General features: G+C 43.2%; 1 protein-coding gene across 2 annotated transcripts in view; it reads right to left on the bottom strand.

The window, feature by feature from the left end:
• The window catches only part of LOC127928967 (procollagen-lysine,2-oxoglutarate 5-dioxygenase 2-like), a 188,199-nt gene that overhangs the window by 116,915 nt on the left and 53,316 nt on the right, over positions 1 to 17,968 (bottom strand). For both annotated transcript variants that reach the window (XM_052516607.1, XM_052516608.1), the window contains exons 2-3: positions 2,798 to 2,889; positions 525 to 661 (exon numbers count right to left, since the gene is read on the bottom strand). In XM_052516607.1, the coding sequence (XP_052372567.1) occupies positions 525 to 661; positions 2,798 to 2,889 (229 nt within the window). The remainder of the gene's footprint in view (positions 1 to 524; positions 662 to 2,797; positions 2,890 to 17,968) is intronic.

Genomic DNA, 17,968 nt, shown 5'->3' with positions numbered 1-17,968 from the left:
TTAGACGAAAACTGAAAAAAGGGGTCTGATCCTTAAGAGGTGAGAATATTTACGAAATAAATACAATGAAATACAGGGGGTACAGGTACCGAGTCAATGTGCAGGGATACAGGTTAGTCGAGGTCATTTGTACATGTAGGTAGAGGTAAAGTGATTATACATAGATAATAAACAGCGAGTAGCAGTGTGAAAACAAAGGGGGGTGTTGTTAATATAAATAGTGTCCGGGTAGACATTTGATTAATTGTTCAGCAGTTTTATGGCTTGGGGGTAGAAGCTGGCAAGGAGCCTTTTGGTCCTAGACTTGGTGTTCCGGTGCCACTTGCTGTGCGGTAGCAGAGAGAAAAGTCTATGACTTGATTGATTGGAGTCTTAGACAATCTTTTGAGCCAACTAAGGGCCTACATTTGAAGCATTTCAATCTTAAAGTAATACATTGGTAACTATTACATAAGTGAATTCTCTCTGCCCCTCGGTAGTGTGATGTACTGTCCAGGTCATCCTGCGGTCGCTGATTCTCCTACCTGTCGACAGACAGCACCACCAGGTCTTCTTGGTCCCTCAGTCCTTCCATGGCTTCCTTCAGTAGTCTCACCTTCTGTCCTCCTCCAATGGAGCGCCCCACATCCCCACCTCTCCACTCCTCTCCCATGCCCAGGACCTGTGGCAGAGAGACAGGGGACATGTCAGGGTCAGGGGTTAGAGATCAGGGGTTAGGGACCCCTGTGGGTTCCATCAATGCTCTTAGCACTGGCTGAGGACTGAGCCCTGGCTGAGGATGGGTACTGAGGCCTGAGGACTGAGGCCTGGCTGAGGATGGGGACTGATACCTGACTGAAGACTGAGGGCTGACTAAGGACTGACTGAGCCAAGACTGAGGACTGAGGCCTGGCTGAGGACTGAGGACTGAGGCCTGGCTGAGGATGGGGACTGATACCTGACTGAAGACTGAGGGCCGACTAAGGACTGACTGAGCCCTGACTCAGGACTGAGCCCTGACTGAGGACTGAGCCCTGACTGAGGCCTGACTGAGGACTGAGCCCTGACTGAGGACTGAGCCCGGACGGAGAACTGAGCCCTGACAGAGAACTGAGTTTGAATAACATTTATGTTATGCAAAGTCAGATTTAGTAAAGTTCTACAAGGGCTTTGCCCCAGGAATCCTCTGATGACAGCTAACAAGTTTCACATAGCCTCAAGTCTATGGCTGATTCCCCTGAAAGGTTATTACTTCTTATTTCATAGTTCAATCAGTTAATTATTTGAGGTTGACATTGAGCAGGAGTAAAATAATTACAATAATAAATATGTCTTGTAGGTAATATCCTGTTTTGCATATTTAAAGAAAGGCACAATGCCTAATCAATGTGGTGGAACTAAACAAGAGAGAGACGGTGCATGGTAGAACTAAATGAGAGAGAGAGAGACAGTGCACGGTAGAACTAAATGAGAGAAAGAGAGACGGTGCACGGTAGAACTAAACGAGAGAGAGACGGTGCACGCTAGAACTAAACGAGAGAGAGACGGCGCATGGTAGAACTAAACGAGAGAGAGAGAGAGGCGGTGCACGGTAGAACTAAACGAGAAAGAGACGGTGCACGGTAGAACTAAATGAGAGAGAGACGGTGCAGGGTAGAACTAAACGAGAGAGAGACGGTGCACGGTATAACTAAATGAGAGAGAGCGACGGTGCACGGTAGAACTAAACTAGAGAGAGACGGTGCACGGTAGAACTAAATGAGAGAGAGTGACGGTGCACGGTAGAACTAAACGAGAGAGAGACGGTGCACGGTAGAACTAAATGAGAGAGTGACGGTGCACGGTAGAACTAAACGAGAGAGAGAGACGGTGCACGGTAGAACTAAATGAGAGAGAGACGGTGCACGGTAGAACTAAATGAGAGAGAGACGGTGCACAGTAGAACTAAATGAGAGAGAGCGACGGTGCACGATAGAACTAAATGAGAGAGACGGTGCACGGTAGAACTAAATGAGAGAGAGACGGTGCACGGTAGAACTAAATGAGAGAGAGACGGTGCATGGTAGAACTAAATGAGAGAGAGAGAGACGGTTTACGGTAGAACTAAATGAGAGAGAGAGAGACGGTTTACGGTAGAACTAAATGAGAGAGAGAGAGAGACGGTGCACGGTAGAACTAAAAGAGAGACTGTGCACGGTGGAACTAAACGAGAGAGAGATGGTGCACGGTAGAACTAAACGAGAGAGAGATGGTGCACGGTAGAACTAAACGAGAGAGAGACGGTGCATGGTAGAACTAAATGAGAGAGAGACGGTGCACAGTAGAACTAAATGAGAGAGAGACGGTGCATGGTAGAACTAAACGAGAGAGAGACGGTTCATGGTAGAACTAAACGAGAGAGATGGTGCACGGTAGAACTAAATGAGAGAGAGACGGTACACGGTAGAACTAAACAAGAGAGAGACGGTGCATGGTAGAACTAAACGAGAGAGAGACGGTACATGGTAGAACTAAACGAGAGAGAGAGACGGTGCATGGTAGAACTAAACGAGAGAGAGACGGTACAGGGTAGAACTAAACGAGAGAGAGACGGTGCATGGTAGAACTAAACGAGAGAGAGACGGTACAGGGCAGAACTAAACGAGAGAGACGGTGCATGGTAGAACTAAACGAGAGAGAGACGGTACATGGTAGAACTAAACGAGAGAGAGACGGTGCAGGGTAGAACTAAACGAGAGAGACGGTGCATGGTAGAACTAAACGAGAGAGAGACGGTGCAGGGTAGAACTAAACGAGAGCGACGGTGCATGGTCCTTACCTTGACAGTGTAGTTGAAATAGTCGGCTGACTGCATGAAGCGGCGATAACCATCAGTCTCCTGTGTGGCAACGGTGAGGACCAACAACTTCTCTGGAAAGAAAGGAAAACAAAACATTAAACCAGATCAAGAAGTGTGTAATCATCATAATCATACAGGCAAATTAAACCAATAGGCATTCTTCACTTTTATTGGTCCTATGTCCGGCATGATGGCAGTTTACCCAATTGCAAGGAAGGCCTGCATTCTTACCACGGTGAAATGTTTGGATAAGGAAATAAAGGAACCATTTTATTGCTCCAAAGCCTGGCATACATTTAAAGAAACAACTCGCACCAAAATATACATGTTATTTTATCCCTATAAAGTAGTGGGTATCCCGTTCCTCCCAGCATGACCCTGACCAACCCACAGACCGATGTCAACACATTGATGGCTGCCTGGCTTAGCAGCACTAGGACACGTCTTAACATCGGACAGAACAGCTACATACAACATGAGGAATTTGTATACTAAAGCATATTTCAGACAAGGTAATTGTATTATTGGGGTGATAGGAAGTACCCAGACCTCCGAGTTTCTGGAGCTCCAAGTACCCCGGTCGCACGTACAGTTCCTCGGGGTGTGAGGGCTGGGGCTGGGGCTAAGGGTTGAGGCTGCGACCAGAGATACCTCCAGTAAGAGAAGTCAACGCCACAGCCTCATGCGAAAACACATCAAACTGGGGGAAGAGGAGGGGGAGGGAGGTAAGAGCTGAGCTCTGATTGTTTGAGGGAACAGTCCCTGAGAAATGTTACGAAAACATACCCTGGGTGGAAGGAGGGTGTATTCATTATTATGACAAATACTGCATTAATATCACTGTAGGGAAACACCTCCATCTAAGTGATACCTCCATCTAACTGATACCTCCATCTAACTGATACCTCCATCTAACTAATACCTCCATCTAACTGATACCTCCATCTAACTAATACCTCCATCTAACTAATACCTCCATCTAACTAATACCTCCATCTAACTGATACCTCCATCTAACTGATACCTCCATCTAACTGTGGGAAACACCTCCATCTAACTGATACCTCCATCTAACTGCTACCTCCATCTAACTGATACCTCTATCTAACTGATACCTCCATCTTACTGTAGGAAACACCTCCATATAACTGCAGGAAACACCTCCATCTAACTGATACCTCTATCCAACTGATACCTCTATCTAACTGATACCTCCATCTTACTGTAGGAAACACCTCCATCTAACTGATACCTCTATCCAACTGATACCTCTATCTAACTGATACCTCCATCGTACTGTAGGAAACACCTCCATCTAACTGATACCTCCATCTAACTGTAGGAAACACCTCCATCTAACTGATACCTCCATCTAACTGATACCTCTATCCAACTGATACCTCTATCTAACTGATACCTCCATCTAACTGTAGGAAACACCTCCATCTAACTGATACCTCCATCTAACAGATACCTCCATCTAACTGATACCTCCATCTAACTGATAACTCCATCTAACTGAAACCTCCATCGAACTGATACCTCCATCTAACTGATACCTCTATCTAACTGATACCTCTATCTAACTGATACCTCTATCTAACTGTAGGAAACACCTCCATCTAACTGATACCTCCATCTAACTGCTACCTCCATCTCACTGATACCTCCATCTAACTGTAGGGAAACACCTCCATCTAACTGATACCTCCATCTAAGTGATACCTCCATCTAACTGATACCTCCATCTAACTGTGGGAAACACCTCCATCTAACTGATACCTCCATCGAACTGATACCTCCATCTAACTGTGGGAAACACCTCAATCTAACTGATACCTCCATCTAACTGATACCTCCATCTAACTGTAGGAAACACCTCCATCTAACTGATACCTCCATCAAACTGATAGCTCCATCCAACTGATACCTCCATCTAACTGATACCTCCATCGAACTGATACCTCCATCTAACTATAGGGAAACACCTCCATCGAACTGATACCTCCATCTAACTGATACCTCCATCTAACTGATACCTCCATCGAACTGATACCTCCATCTAACTATAGGGAAACACCTCCATCGAACTAATACCTCCATCGAACTGATACCTCCATCTAACTGATACCTCCATCGAACTGATACCTCCATCTAACTGTAAGGAACACCTCCATCGAACTGATACCTCCATCTAACTGATACCTCCATCTAACTGATACCTCCATCCAACTGATACCTCCATCTAACGGATACCACCATCTAACGCATACCTCCATCTAACTGATACTTCCATCTAACTGATACCTCCATCTAACTGTAGGAAACACCTCCATCTAACTGATACCTCCATCTAACTGATACCTCCATCTAACTGATACCTCCATCTAACTGCAAGAAACACCTCCATCTAACTGATACCTCCATCTAACTGTAGGAAACACCTCCATCTAACTGATACCTCCATCTAACTGCAAGAAACACCTCCATCTAACTGATACCTCCATCTAACTGCTACCTCCATCTCACTGATACCTCCATCTAACTGTAGGGAAACACCTCCATCTAACTGATACCTCCATCTAAGTGATACCTCCATCTAACTGATACCTCCATCGAAATGATACCTCCATCTAACTGTGGGAAACACCTCAATCTAACTGATACCTCCATCAAACTGATAGCTCCATCCAACTGATACCTCCATCTAACGAATACCTCCATCTAACTGATACTTCCATCTACCTGTAGGAAACAACACCATCTAACTGATACCTCCATCTAACTGATACCTCCATCTAACTAATACCTCCATCTAACTGTGGGACCTCCATCTAACTGATACCTCCATCGAACTGATACCTCCATCTAACTGTGGGAAACACCTCCATCTAACTGATACCTCCATCTATCTGGGAAACTCCATCCAACTGATACCTCCATCTAACTGATACCTCCATCTAACTGATACCTCCATCTAACTGAAACACCTCCATCTAACTGATACCTCCATCTAACTGATACACTCCATCTAACTGATACCTCCATCTAACTGATACCTCCATCTAACTGATACCTCCATCTAACTGATACTCCATCTAACTGAAACACCTCCATCTAACTGATAACTCCATCTAACTGATCCTCCATCTAACTGATACCTCCATCTAACTGATACCTCCATCTAACTGATACCTCCATCTAACTGATACCTCCATCTAACTGATACACTCCATCTAACTGATACCTCCATCTAACTGATACCTCCATCTAACTGATACCTCCATCTAACTGATACCTCCATCTAACTGTACCTCCAAACACCTCCATCTAACTGATACCTCCATCAAACTGATACCTCCATCCAACTGATACCTCCATCTAACTGATACCTCCATCTAACTGATACCTCCATCTAACTGATACCTCCATCTAACTGATACCTCCATCTAACTGATACCTCCATCTAACTGACCTCCATCTAACTGATACCTCCATCTAACTGTGGGAAACACCTCCATCTAACTGATACCTCCATCTAACTGATACCTCCATCTAACTGATAAACACTCCATCTAACCCTCCATCTAACTGATAAACACTCCATCTAACTGATACCTCCATCTAACTGATACCACTCCATCTAACTGATACCTCCATCTAACTGCAAGAAACACCTCCATCTAACTGATACCTCCATCTAACTGATACCTCCATCTAACTGATACCTCCATCTAACTGATACCTCCATCTAACTGTATAAACACTCCATCTAACGGATACCTCCATCTAACTGATACCTCCATCTAACTGATACACCTTCCATCTACCTGAACTGAAACCTCCATCTAACTGATACCTCCATCTAACTGATACCTCCATCTAACTGATACCTCCATCTAACTGATACCTCCATCTAACTGATAACACCATCTAACATACTAAACTGATAAACACCTCCATCTAACTGATACCTCCATCTAACTGAAACACCTCCATCTAACTGATACCTCCATCTAACTGTGGGAAACACCTCCATCTAACTGATACCTCCATCTAACTGATACCTCCATCTAACTGTAGGGAAACACCTCCATCTAAATACCTCCATCTAACTGATACCTCCATCTAACTGTAGGAAACACCTCCATCTAACTGATACCTCTATCTAACTGATACCTCCATCTAACTGATACCTCCATCTAACTGATACCTCCATCTAACTGAAACACCTCCATCTAACTGATACCTCCATCTAACTGTGGAAACTCCTCCATCTAACTGATACCTCCATCTAAAACACCTCCATCTAACTGATACCCTCCATCTAACTGATACCTCCATCTAACTGATACCTCCATCTAACTGAAACACTCCATCTAACTGATACCTCCATCTAACTGATACCTCCATCTAACTGTAGGAAACCTCCAAACTGATACCTCCATCTAACTGTACCCTCCATCTAACTGTGGGAAACACCTCCATCTAACTGATACCTCCATCTAACTGATACCTCCATCTAACTGATACCTCCATCTAACTGTAGGAAACACCTCCATCTAACTGACACCTCCATCTAACTGATACCTCCATCTAACTGATACCTCCATCTAACGGATACCTCCATCTACCTGATACTTCCATGCAACTGTAGGGAAACACCTCCATCTAACTGATACCTCCATCTAACTGTAGGAAACACCTCCATCTAACTGATACTTCCATCTAACTGATACCTCCATCTAACTGATACCTCCATCGAACTGCAGGAAACACCTCCATCTAAATGATACCTCCATCTAACTGCTACCTCCATCTAACTGTGGGAAACACCTCCATCTAACTGATACCTCCATCTAACTGATACCTCCATCTAACTGATACCTCCATCTAACTGATACCTCCATCTAACTGATACCTCCATCTAACTGATACCTCCATCTAACTGATACCTCCATCTAACTGATACCTCCATCTAACTGTAGGAAACACCTCCATCTAACTGATACTCCATCTAACTGATACCTCCATCTAACTGATACCTCCATCTAACTGTGGAAACACCTCCATCTAACTGATACCTCCATCTAACATCTAACTGATACATCCATCTAACTGATACCTCCATCTAACTGTGGGAAACTCCTCCATCTAACTGATACCTCCATCTAACTGATACCTCCATCCAACTGATACCTCCATCTAACTGTGGGAAACACCTCCATCTAACTGATACATCCATCTAACTGTAGGAAACACCTCCATCTAACTGATACCTCCATCTAACTGATACCTCCATCTAACTGCAAGAAACACCTCCATCTAACTGATATCTCCATCTAACTGCTACCTCCATCTCACTGTGGGAAACACCTCCATCTAACTGATACCTCCATCCAAGTGATACCTCCATCTAACTGTGAGAAACACCTCTATCTAACTGATACCTCCATCTAAGTGATACCTCCATCTAACTGATACCTCCATCTAACTGTGGGAAACACCTCCATCTAACTGATACCTCCATCTAAGTGATACCTCCATCTAACTGTGGGAAACACCTCCATCTAACTGATACCTCCATCCAACTGATACTCCATCTAACTGATAAACACCTCCATCTAACTGATACCTCCATCTAACTGATACCTCCATCTAACTGATACCTCCATCTAACTGATACCTCCATCTAACTGTAGGAAACACCTCCATCTAACTGATACCTCCATCTAACTGATACCTCCATCTAACTGATACCTCCATCTAACTGTGGGAAACACCTCCATCTAACTGATACCTCCATCTAACTGATACCTCCATCTAACTGTGGGAAACACCTCCATCTAACTGATACCTCCATCTAACTGATACCTCCATCCAACTGATACACTCCATCTAACTGAACACCTCCATCTAGCTGATACCTCCATCTAACTGATAACTCCATCTAACTGATACCTCCATCTAACTGATACCTCCATCTAACTGTGGGAAACACCTCCATCTAACTGATACCTCCATCTAACTGATACCTCCATCTAACTGATACCTCCATCTAACTGATACCTCCATCTAACTGATACCTCCATCTAACTGATACCTCCATCTAACTGATACCTCCATCTAACTGATACCTCCATCTAACTGATAGGGAAACACCTCCATCTAACTGATACCTCCATCTAACTGATACCTCCATCTAACTGATACCTCCATCTAACTGATACCTCCATCTAACTGTGGGAAACACCTCCATCTAACTGATACCTCCATCTAACTGATACCTCCATCTAGCTGATACCTCCATCTAACTGTGGGAAACACCTCCATCTAACTGATACCTCCATCTAACTGATACCTCCATCTAACTGTGGGAAACACCTCCATCTAACTGATAACTCCATCTAACTGATACCTCCATCTAACTGATACCTCCATCTAACTGATACCATCTAACTGATACCTCCATCTAACTGTGGGAAACACCTCCATCTAACTGATACCTCCATCTAACTGATACCTCCATCTAACTGATACCTCCATCTAACTGATACCTCCATCTAACTGATACCTCCATCTAACTGTGGGAAACACCTCCATCTAACTGATACCTCTATCTAACTGATACCTCCATCTAGCTGATACCTCCATCTAACTGATAACTCCATCTAAGTGATACCTCCATCTAACTGATACCTCCATCTAACTGTGGGAAACACCTCCATCTAACTGATACCTCCATCTAACTGATACCTCCATCTAACTGATACCTCCATCTAACTGATACCTCCATCTAACTGATACCTCCATCTAACTGTGGGAAACACCTCCATCTAACTGATACCTCCATCTAACTGATACCTCCATCTAACTGTACCTCCATCTAACTGATACCTCCATCTAACTCCTCCATCTAACTGTAGGAAACACCTCCATCTAACTGATACCTCCATCTAACTGAAACCTCCATCTAACTGATACCTCCATCTAACTACTCCATCCAACTGAAATACTGATCCATCTAACTGTGGGAAACACCTCCATCTAACTGATACCTCCATCTAACTGATACCTCCATCTAACTGATACCTCCATCTAACTGATACCTCCATCTAACTGATACCTCCATCTAACTGTGGAAACACCTCCATCTAACTGATACCTCCATCTAACTGATACCTCCATCTAACTGATACCTCCATCTAACTGATACACTCCATCTAACTGATACCTCCATCTAACTGTACACCTCCATCTAACTGATACCTCCATCTAACTGATACCTCCATCTAACTGATAGGAAACACCTCCATCTAACTGATACCTCCATCTAACTGATACCTCCATCTAACTGATATCTCCATCTAACTGATAAACCTCCATCTAACTGATACCTCCATCTAACTGATACCTCCATCTAACTGATACCTCCATCTAACTGATACCTCCATCTAACTGTAGGAAACACCACCATCTAACATACCTCCATCTAACTGATACCTCCATCTAACTGATACCTCCATCTAACTGTATACCTCCATCTAACTGATACCTCCATCTAACTGATACCTCCATCTAACTGATACCTCCATCTAACTGAAACTCCATCTAACAGATACCTCCATCTAACTGATACCTCCATCTAACTGATACCTCCATACTCAACTGATACCTCCATCTAACTGATACCTCCATCTAACTGATACCTCCATCTAACTGTAGGAAACACCTCCATCTAACTGATACCTCCATCTAACTGATACCTCCATCTAACTGATACCTCCATCTAACTGTAGGAAACACCTCCATCTAACTGATACCTCCATCTAACTGATACCTCCATCTAACTGATACCTCCATCTAACCATCTAACTGGGAAACACCTCCAACTCTAACTGATACCTCCAAACACTCCATCTAACTGATACCTCCATCTAACTGATACACTCCATCTAACTGATACCTCCAAACACCTCCATCTAACTGATACCTCCATCTAACTGATACCTCCATCTAACTGATACTCCATCTAACTGATACCTCCATCTAACTGTGGGAAACACCTCCATCTAACTGATACCTCCATCTAACTGATACCTCCATCTAACTGGAAAACCTCCATCTAACTGATACCTCCATCTAACTGATACCTCCATCAAACTGATACCTCCATCTAACTGATACCTCCATCTAACTGATACCTCCATCAACATACTATCTAACTGATACCTCCATCTAACTGAAACCTCCATCTAACTGATAAACACCTCCATCTAACTGATACCTCCATCTAACTGATACCTCCATCTAACTGATACCTCCATCTAACTGATAACACCTCCATCTAACTGATACCTCCATCTAACTGATACCTCCATCTAACTGTACCTATCTAACTGGGAAACACTCCATCTAACTGATACCTCCATCTAACTGATACCTCCATCTAACTGTAGGAAACACCTCCATCTAACTGATACCTCCATCTAACTGTACCTCCAAACACCTCCATCTAACTGATACATCTAACTGATACCTCCATCTAACTGATACCTCCATCTAACTGTGGAAACACCTCCATCTAACTGATACCTCCATCTAACTGATACCTCCATCTAACTGATACCTCCAAACACCTCCATCTAACTGATAACTCCATCTAACTGATACCTCCATCTAACTGATACCTCCATCTAACTGATACCTCCATCTAACTGATACCTCCATCTAACTGTGGGAAACACCTCCATCTAACTGATACCTCCATCTAACTGATACCTCCATCTAACTGATACCTCCATCTAACTGATACCTCCATCTAACTGACACCTCCATCTAACTGATACCTCCATCTAACTGTGGGAAACACCTCCATCTAACTGATACCTCTATCTAACTGATACCTCCATCTAGCTGATACCTCCATCTAACTACCTCCATCTAACTGATAACTCCATCCAACTGATACCTCCAAACTGATACCTCCATCTAACTGATACCTCCATCTAACTGATACCTCCATCTAACTGATACCTCCATCTAACTGATACCTCCATCTAACTGATACCTCCATCTAACTGATACCTCCATCTAACTGATACCTCCATCTAACTGATACCTCCATCTAACTGATACCTCCATCTAACTGATGGAAACACCTCCATCTGATACCTCCATCTAACTGATACCTCCATCTAACTGAAACCTCCATCTAACTGATACCTCCATCTAACTGATACTCCAAACTGAAACACCTCCATCTAACTGATACCTCCATCTAACTGATACCTCCATCTAACTGATACCTCCATCTAACTGAAACCTCCATCTAACTGATACCTCCATCTAACTGATAAACATCCCTCCATCTAACTGATACCTCCATCTAACTGATACCTCCATCTAACTGAAACACCTCCATCTAACTGATACCTCCATCTAACTGATACCTCCATCTAACTGATACCTCCATCTAACTGATACCTCCATCTAACTGATACCTCCATCTAACTGATACTCCATCTAACTGTGGGAAACACCTCCATCTAACTGATACCTCCATCCATCCATCTAACTGATACCTCCATCTAACTGAAACACCTCCATCTAACTGATACCTCCATCTAACTGATACCTCCATCTAACTGATACCTCCATCTAACTGAAACACCTCCATCTAACTGATACCTCCATCTAACTGATACCTCCATCTAACTGATACCTCCAAACACCTCCATCTAACTGATACCTCCATCTAACTGATACCTCCATCTAACTGATACCTCCATCTAACTGATACCTCCATCTAACTGATACCTCCATCTAACTGATACCTCCATCTAACTGTAGGAAACACCTCCATCTAACTGATACCTCCATCTAACTGATGGGAAACACTCCATCTAACTGATACCTCCATCTAACTGAAACACCTCCATCTAACTGATACCTCCATCTAACTGATACCTCCATCTAACTGATACCTCCATCTAACTGTAGGAAACCTCCATCTAACTGATACCTCCATCTAACTGATACCTCCATCTAACTGATACCTCCATCTAACTCCATCTAACTGATACCTCCATCTAACTGAAACCTCCATCTAACTGATACCTCCATCTAACTGATACCTCCATCTAACTGATACCTCCATCTAACTGTATGGAAACACCTCCATCTAACTGATACCTCCATCTAACTGATACCTCCATCTAACTGATAAACACCTCCATCTAACTGATACCTCCATCTAACTGATACCTCCATCTAACTGATACCTCCATCTAACTGATACCTCCATCTAACTGTAGGAAACACCTCCATCTAACTGATACCTCCATCTAACTGATACACTCCATCTAACTGATACCTCCATCTAACTGATACCCATCCAAATCTAACTGATACCTCCATCTAACTGATACCTCCATCTAACTGAAACACTCCATCTAACTGATACCTCCATCTAACTGATACCTCCATCTAACTGATACCTCCATCTAACTGATACCTCCATCTAACTGATAACTCTCCATCTAACTGATACCTCCATCTAACTGTCACCTCCATCTAACTGATACCTCCAACTCCTCCATCTAACTGATACCTCCATCTAACCCATCTAACTGATACCTCCATCTAACTGGGAAACACCTCCATCTAACTGATACCTCCATCTAACTGATACTCCATCCAACTGATACCTCCATCTAACTGATACCTCCATCTAACTGATACCTCCATCTAACTGTAGGAAACACCACCATCTAACTGATACCTCCATCTAACTGATACCTCCATCTAACTGATAACCTCCATCTAACTGATACCTCCATCTAACTGATACCTCCATCTAACTGATACCTCCATCTAACTGTAGGAAACACCTCCATCTAACTGATACCTCCATCTAACTGATACCTCCATCTAACTGATACCTCCATCTAACGGATACCTCCATCTAACTGATACCTCCATCTAACTGTAGGAAACATCTAACTGATACCATCTAACTGCTACACTCCATCTAACTGATACCTCCATCTAACTGTGGGAAACACCTCCATCTAACTGATACCTCCATCTAACTGATACCTCCATCTAACTGATACCTCCATCTAACTGATACCTCTATCTAACTGATACCTCCATCTAACTGTGGGAAACACCTCCATCTAACTGATACCTCCATCTAACTGATACCTCCATCTAACTGATACCTCCATCTAACTGATACCTCCATCTAACTGATACCTCCATCTAACTGATACCTCCATCTAACTGATACCTCCATCTAACTGATACCTCCATCTAACTGTGGGAAACACCTCCATCTAACTGATACCTCCATCTAACTGATACCTCCATCTAACTGATACCTCCATCTAACTGATACCTCCATCTAACTGATACCTCCATCTAACTGTAGGACACACCTCCATCTAACTGATACCTCCATCTAACTGATACCTCCATCTAACTGATACCTCCATCTAACGGATACCTCCATCTAACTGATACTTCCATCTTAACTGTAGGAAACACCTCCATCTAACTGATACCTCCATCTAACTGTAGGAAACACCTCCATCTAACTGATACCTCCATCTAACTGTGGGAAACACCTCCATCTAACTGATACCTCCATCTAACTGATACCTCCATCTAACTGCAGGAAACACCTCCATCTAACTGATACCTCCATCTAACTGCTACCTCCATCTAACTGATACCTCCATCTAACTGTGGGAAACACCTCCATCTAACTGATACCTCCATCTAACTGATAACTCCATCTAACTGATACCTCCATCTAACTGATAACTCCATCTAACTGATACCTCCATCAAACTGATACCTCCATCTAACTGTAGGGAAACACCTCCATCTAACTGATACCTCCATCTAACTGATACCTCCATCTAACTGATAACTCCATCTAACTGATACCTCCATCTAACTGATAACTCCATCTAACTGATACCTCCATCAAACTGATACCTCCATCTAACTGTAGGGAAACACCTCCATCTAACTGATACCTCCATCCAACTGATACCTCCATCCAACTGATACCTCCATCGAACGGACACCTCCATCTAACTGATACCTCCATCTAACTGATACCTCCATCTAACGGATACCTCCATCTACCTGATACTTCCATGCAACTGTAGGGAAACACCTCCATCTAACTGATACCTCCATGTAACTGTAGGAAACACCTCCATCTAACTGATACATTTATCTAACTGTGGGAAACACCTCCGTCTAACTGATACCTCCATCTAACTGATACCTCCACCTAACTGATACCTCCATCTAACTGTGGGAAACACCTCCATCTAACTGATACCTCCATCTAACAGCTACCTCAATCTAACTGTGGGAAACACCTCCATCTAACTGATACCTCCATCAAACTGATAGCTCCATCCAACTGATACCTCCATCTAACGAATACCTCCATCTAACTGATACTTCCATCTAACTGTAGGAAACACCACCATCTAACTGATACCTCCATCTAACTGATACCTCCATCTAACTGATACCTCCATCTAACTGTAGGGAAACACCTCCATCTAACTGATACCTCCATCTAACTGATACCTCCATCTAACTGATACCTCCATCTAACTGTGGGAAACACCTCCATCTAACTGATACCTCCATCAAACTGATAGCTCCATCTAACTGATACCTCCATCTAACTGATACCTCCATCTAACTGATACCTCCATCTAACTGATACCTCCATCTAACTGATACCTCCATCTAACTGATACCTCCATCTAACTGTGGAAACACCTCCATCTAACTGATACCTCCATCTAACTGATACCTCCATCTAACTGTGGGAAACACCTCCATCTAACTGATACCTCCATCTAACAGCTACCTCCATCTAACTGTGGGAAACACCTCCATCTAACTGATACCTCCATCAAACTGATAGCTCCATCCAACTGATACCTCCATCTAACTGAATACCTCCATCTAACTGATACTTCCATCTAACTGTAGGAAACACCTCCATCTAACTGATACCTCCATCTAACTGATACCTCCATCTAACTGATACCTCCATCTAACTGATACCTCCATCACACTGATACCTCCATCTAACTGTGGGAAACACCTCCATCTAACTGATACCTCTATCTAACTGATACCTCCATCTAACTGTAGGAAACACCTCCATCTAACTGTAGGAAACACCTCCATCTAAATGATACCTCCATCTAACTGCTACCTCCATCTAACTGTGGGAAACACCTCCATCTAACTGATACCTCCATCTAACTGTGGGAAACACCTCCATCTAACTGATACCTCCATCTAACTGATACCTCCATCTAACTGATACCTCCATCTAACTGTGGGAAACACCTCCATCTAACTGATACCTCCATCTAAGTGATACCTCCATCTAACTGATACCTCCATCTAACTGTGGGAAACACCTCCATCTAACTGATACCTCCATCTAACTGATACCTCCATCTAACTGTGGAAACACCTCCATCTAACTGATACCTCCATCTAACTGATACCTCAATCTAACTGTAAGAAACACCTCCATCTAACTGATACCTCCATCTAACTGTAGGAAACACCTCCATCTAACTGATACCTCCATCTAACTGATACCTCCATCTAACTGATACCTCCATCTAACTGTAGGGAAACACCTCCATCTAACTGATACCTTCATCTAAGTGACACCTCCATCTAACTGATACCTCCATCTAACTGTGGGAAACACCTCCATCTAACTGATACCTCCATCTAAGTGATACCTCCATCTAACTGATACCTCCATCTAACTGTGGGAAACATCTCAATCTAACTGATACCTCCATCAAACTGATAGCTCCATCCAACTGATACCTCCATCTAACTGATACCTCCATCTCACTGATACCTCCATCTCACTGATACCTACATCTAACTGATACCTCCATCTAACTGATACCTCCATCTAACTGATACCTCCATCTAACTGATACCTCCATCTAACTGATACCTCCATCTAACTGATACTCCATCTAACTGATACCCATCCATCCTCCAAACTGTAGGACACACCTCCATCCAACTGATACCTCCATCTAACGGATACCTCCATCTAACTGATACTTCCATCTTACTGTAGGGAAACACCTCCATCTAACTGATACCTCCATCTAACTGCAGGAAACACCTCCATCTAACTGATACCTCCATCTAACTGCTACCTCCATCTAACTGATACCTCCATCTAACTGTGGGAAACACCTCCATCTAACTGATACCTCCATCTAACTGATAACTCCATCTAACTGATACCTCCATCTAACTGATAACTCCATCTAACTGATACCTCCATCTAACTGTAGGGAAACACCTCCATCTAACTGATACCTCCATCTAACTGATACCTCCATCGAACTGATACCTCCATCTAACTGTGGGAAACACCTCCATCTAACTGATACCTCCATCTAACTGATACCTCCATCTAACTGATACCTCCATCTAACTGATACCTCCATCTAACTGATACCTCCATCTAACTGATACCTCCATCTAACTGTGGGAAACACCTCCATCTAACTGATAACTCCATCTAGCTGATACCTCCATCTAACTGATACCTCTATCTAACTGATACCTCCATCTAGCTGATACCTCCATCTAACTGATAACTCCATCTAAGTGATACCTCCATCTAACTGATACCTCCATCTAACTGTGGGAAACACCTCCATCTAACTGATACCTCCATCTAACTGATACCTCTATCTAACTGATACCTCCATCTAACTGATACCTCCATCTAACTGTAGGACACACCTCCATCTAACTGATACCTCCATCTAACTGATACCTCCATCCAACTGATACCTCCATCTAACGGATACCTCCATCTAACTGATACTTCCATCTTACTGTAGGGAAACACCTCCATCTAACTGATACCTCCATCTAACTGCAGGAAACACCTCCATCTAACTGATACCTCCATCTAACTGCTACCTCCATCTAACTGATACCTCCATCTAACTGTGGGAAACACCTCCATCTAACTGATACCTCCATCTAACTGATAACTCCATCTAACTGATACCTCCATCTAACTGTGGGAAACACCTCCATCTA

This window comes from Oncorhynchus keta, unplaced genomic scaffold (genome assembly GCF_023373465.1).
Source record: "Oncorhynchus keta strain PuntledgeMale-10-30-2019 unplaced genomic scaffold, Oket_V2 Un_scaffold_515_pilon_pilon, whole genome shotgun sequence".
NCBI classification, from domain to species: Eukaryota; Metazoa; Chordata; class Actinopteri; order Salmoniformes; family Salmonidae; genus Oncorhynchus; species Oncorhynchus keta.
This window is presented reverse-complemented; position numbering and strand designations above follow the sequence as displayed.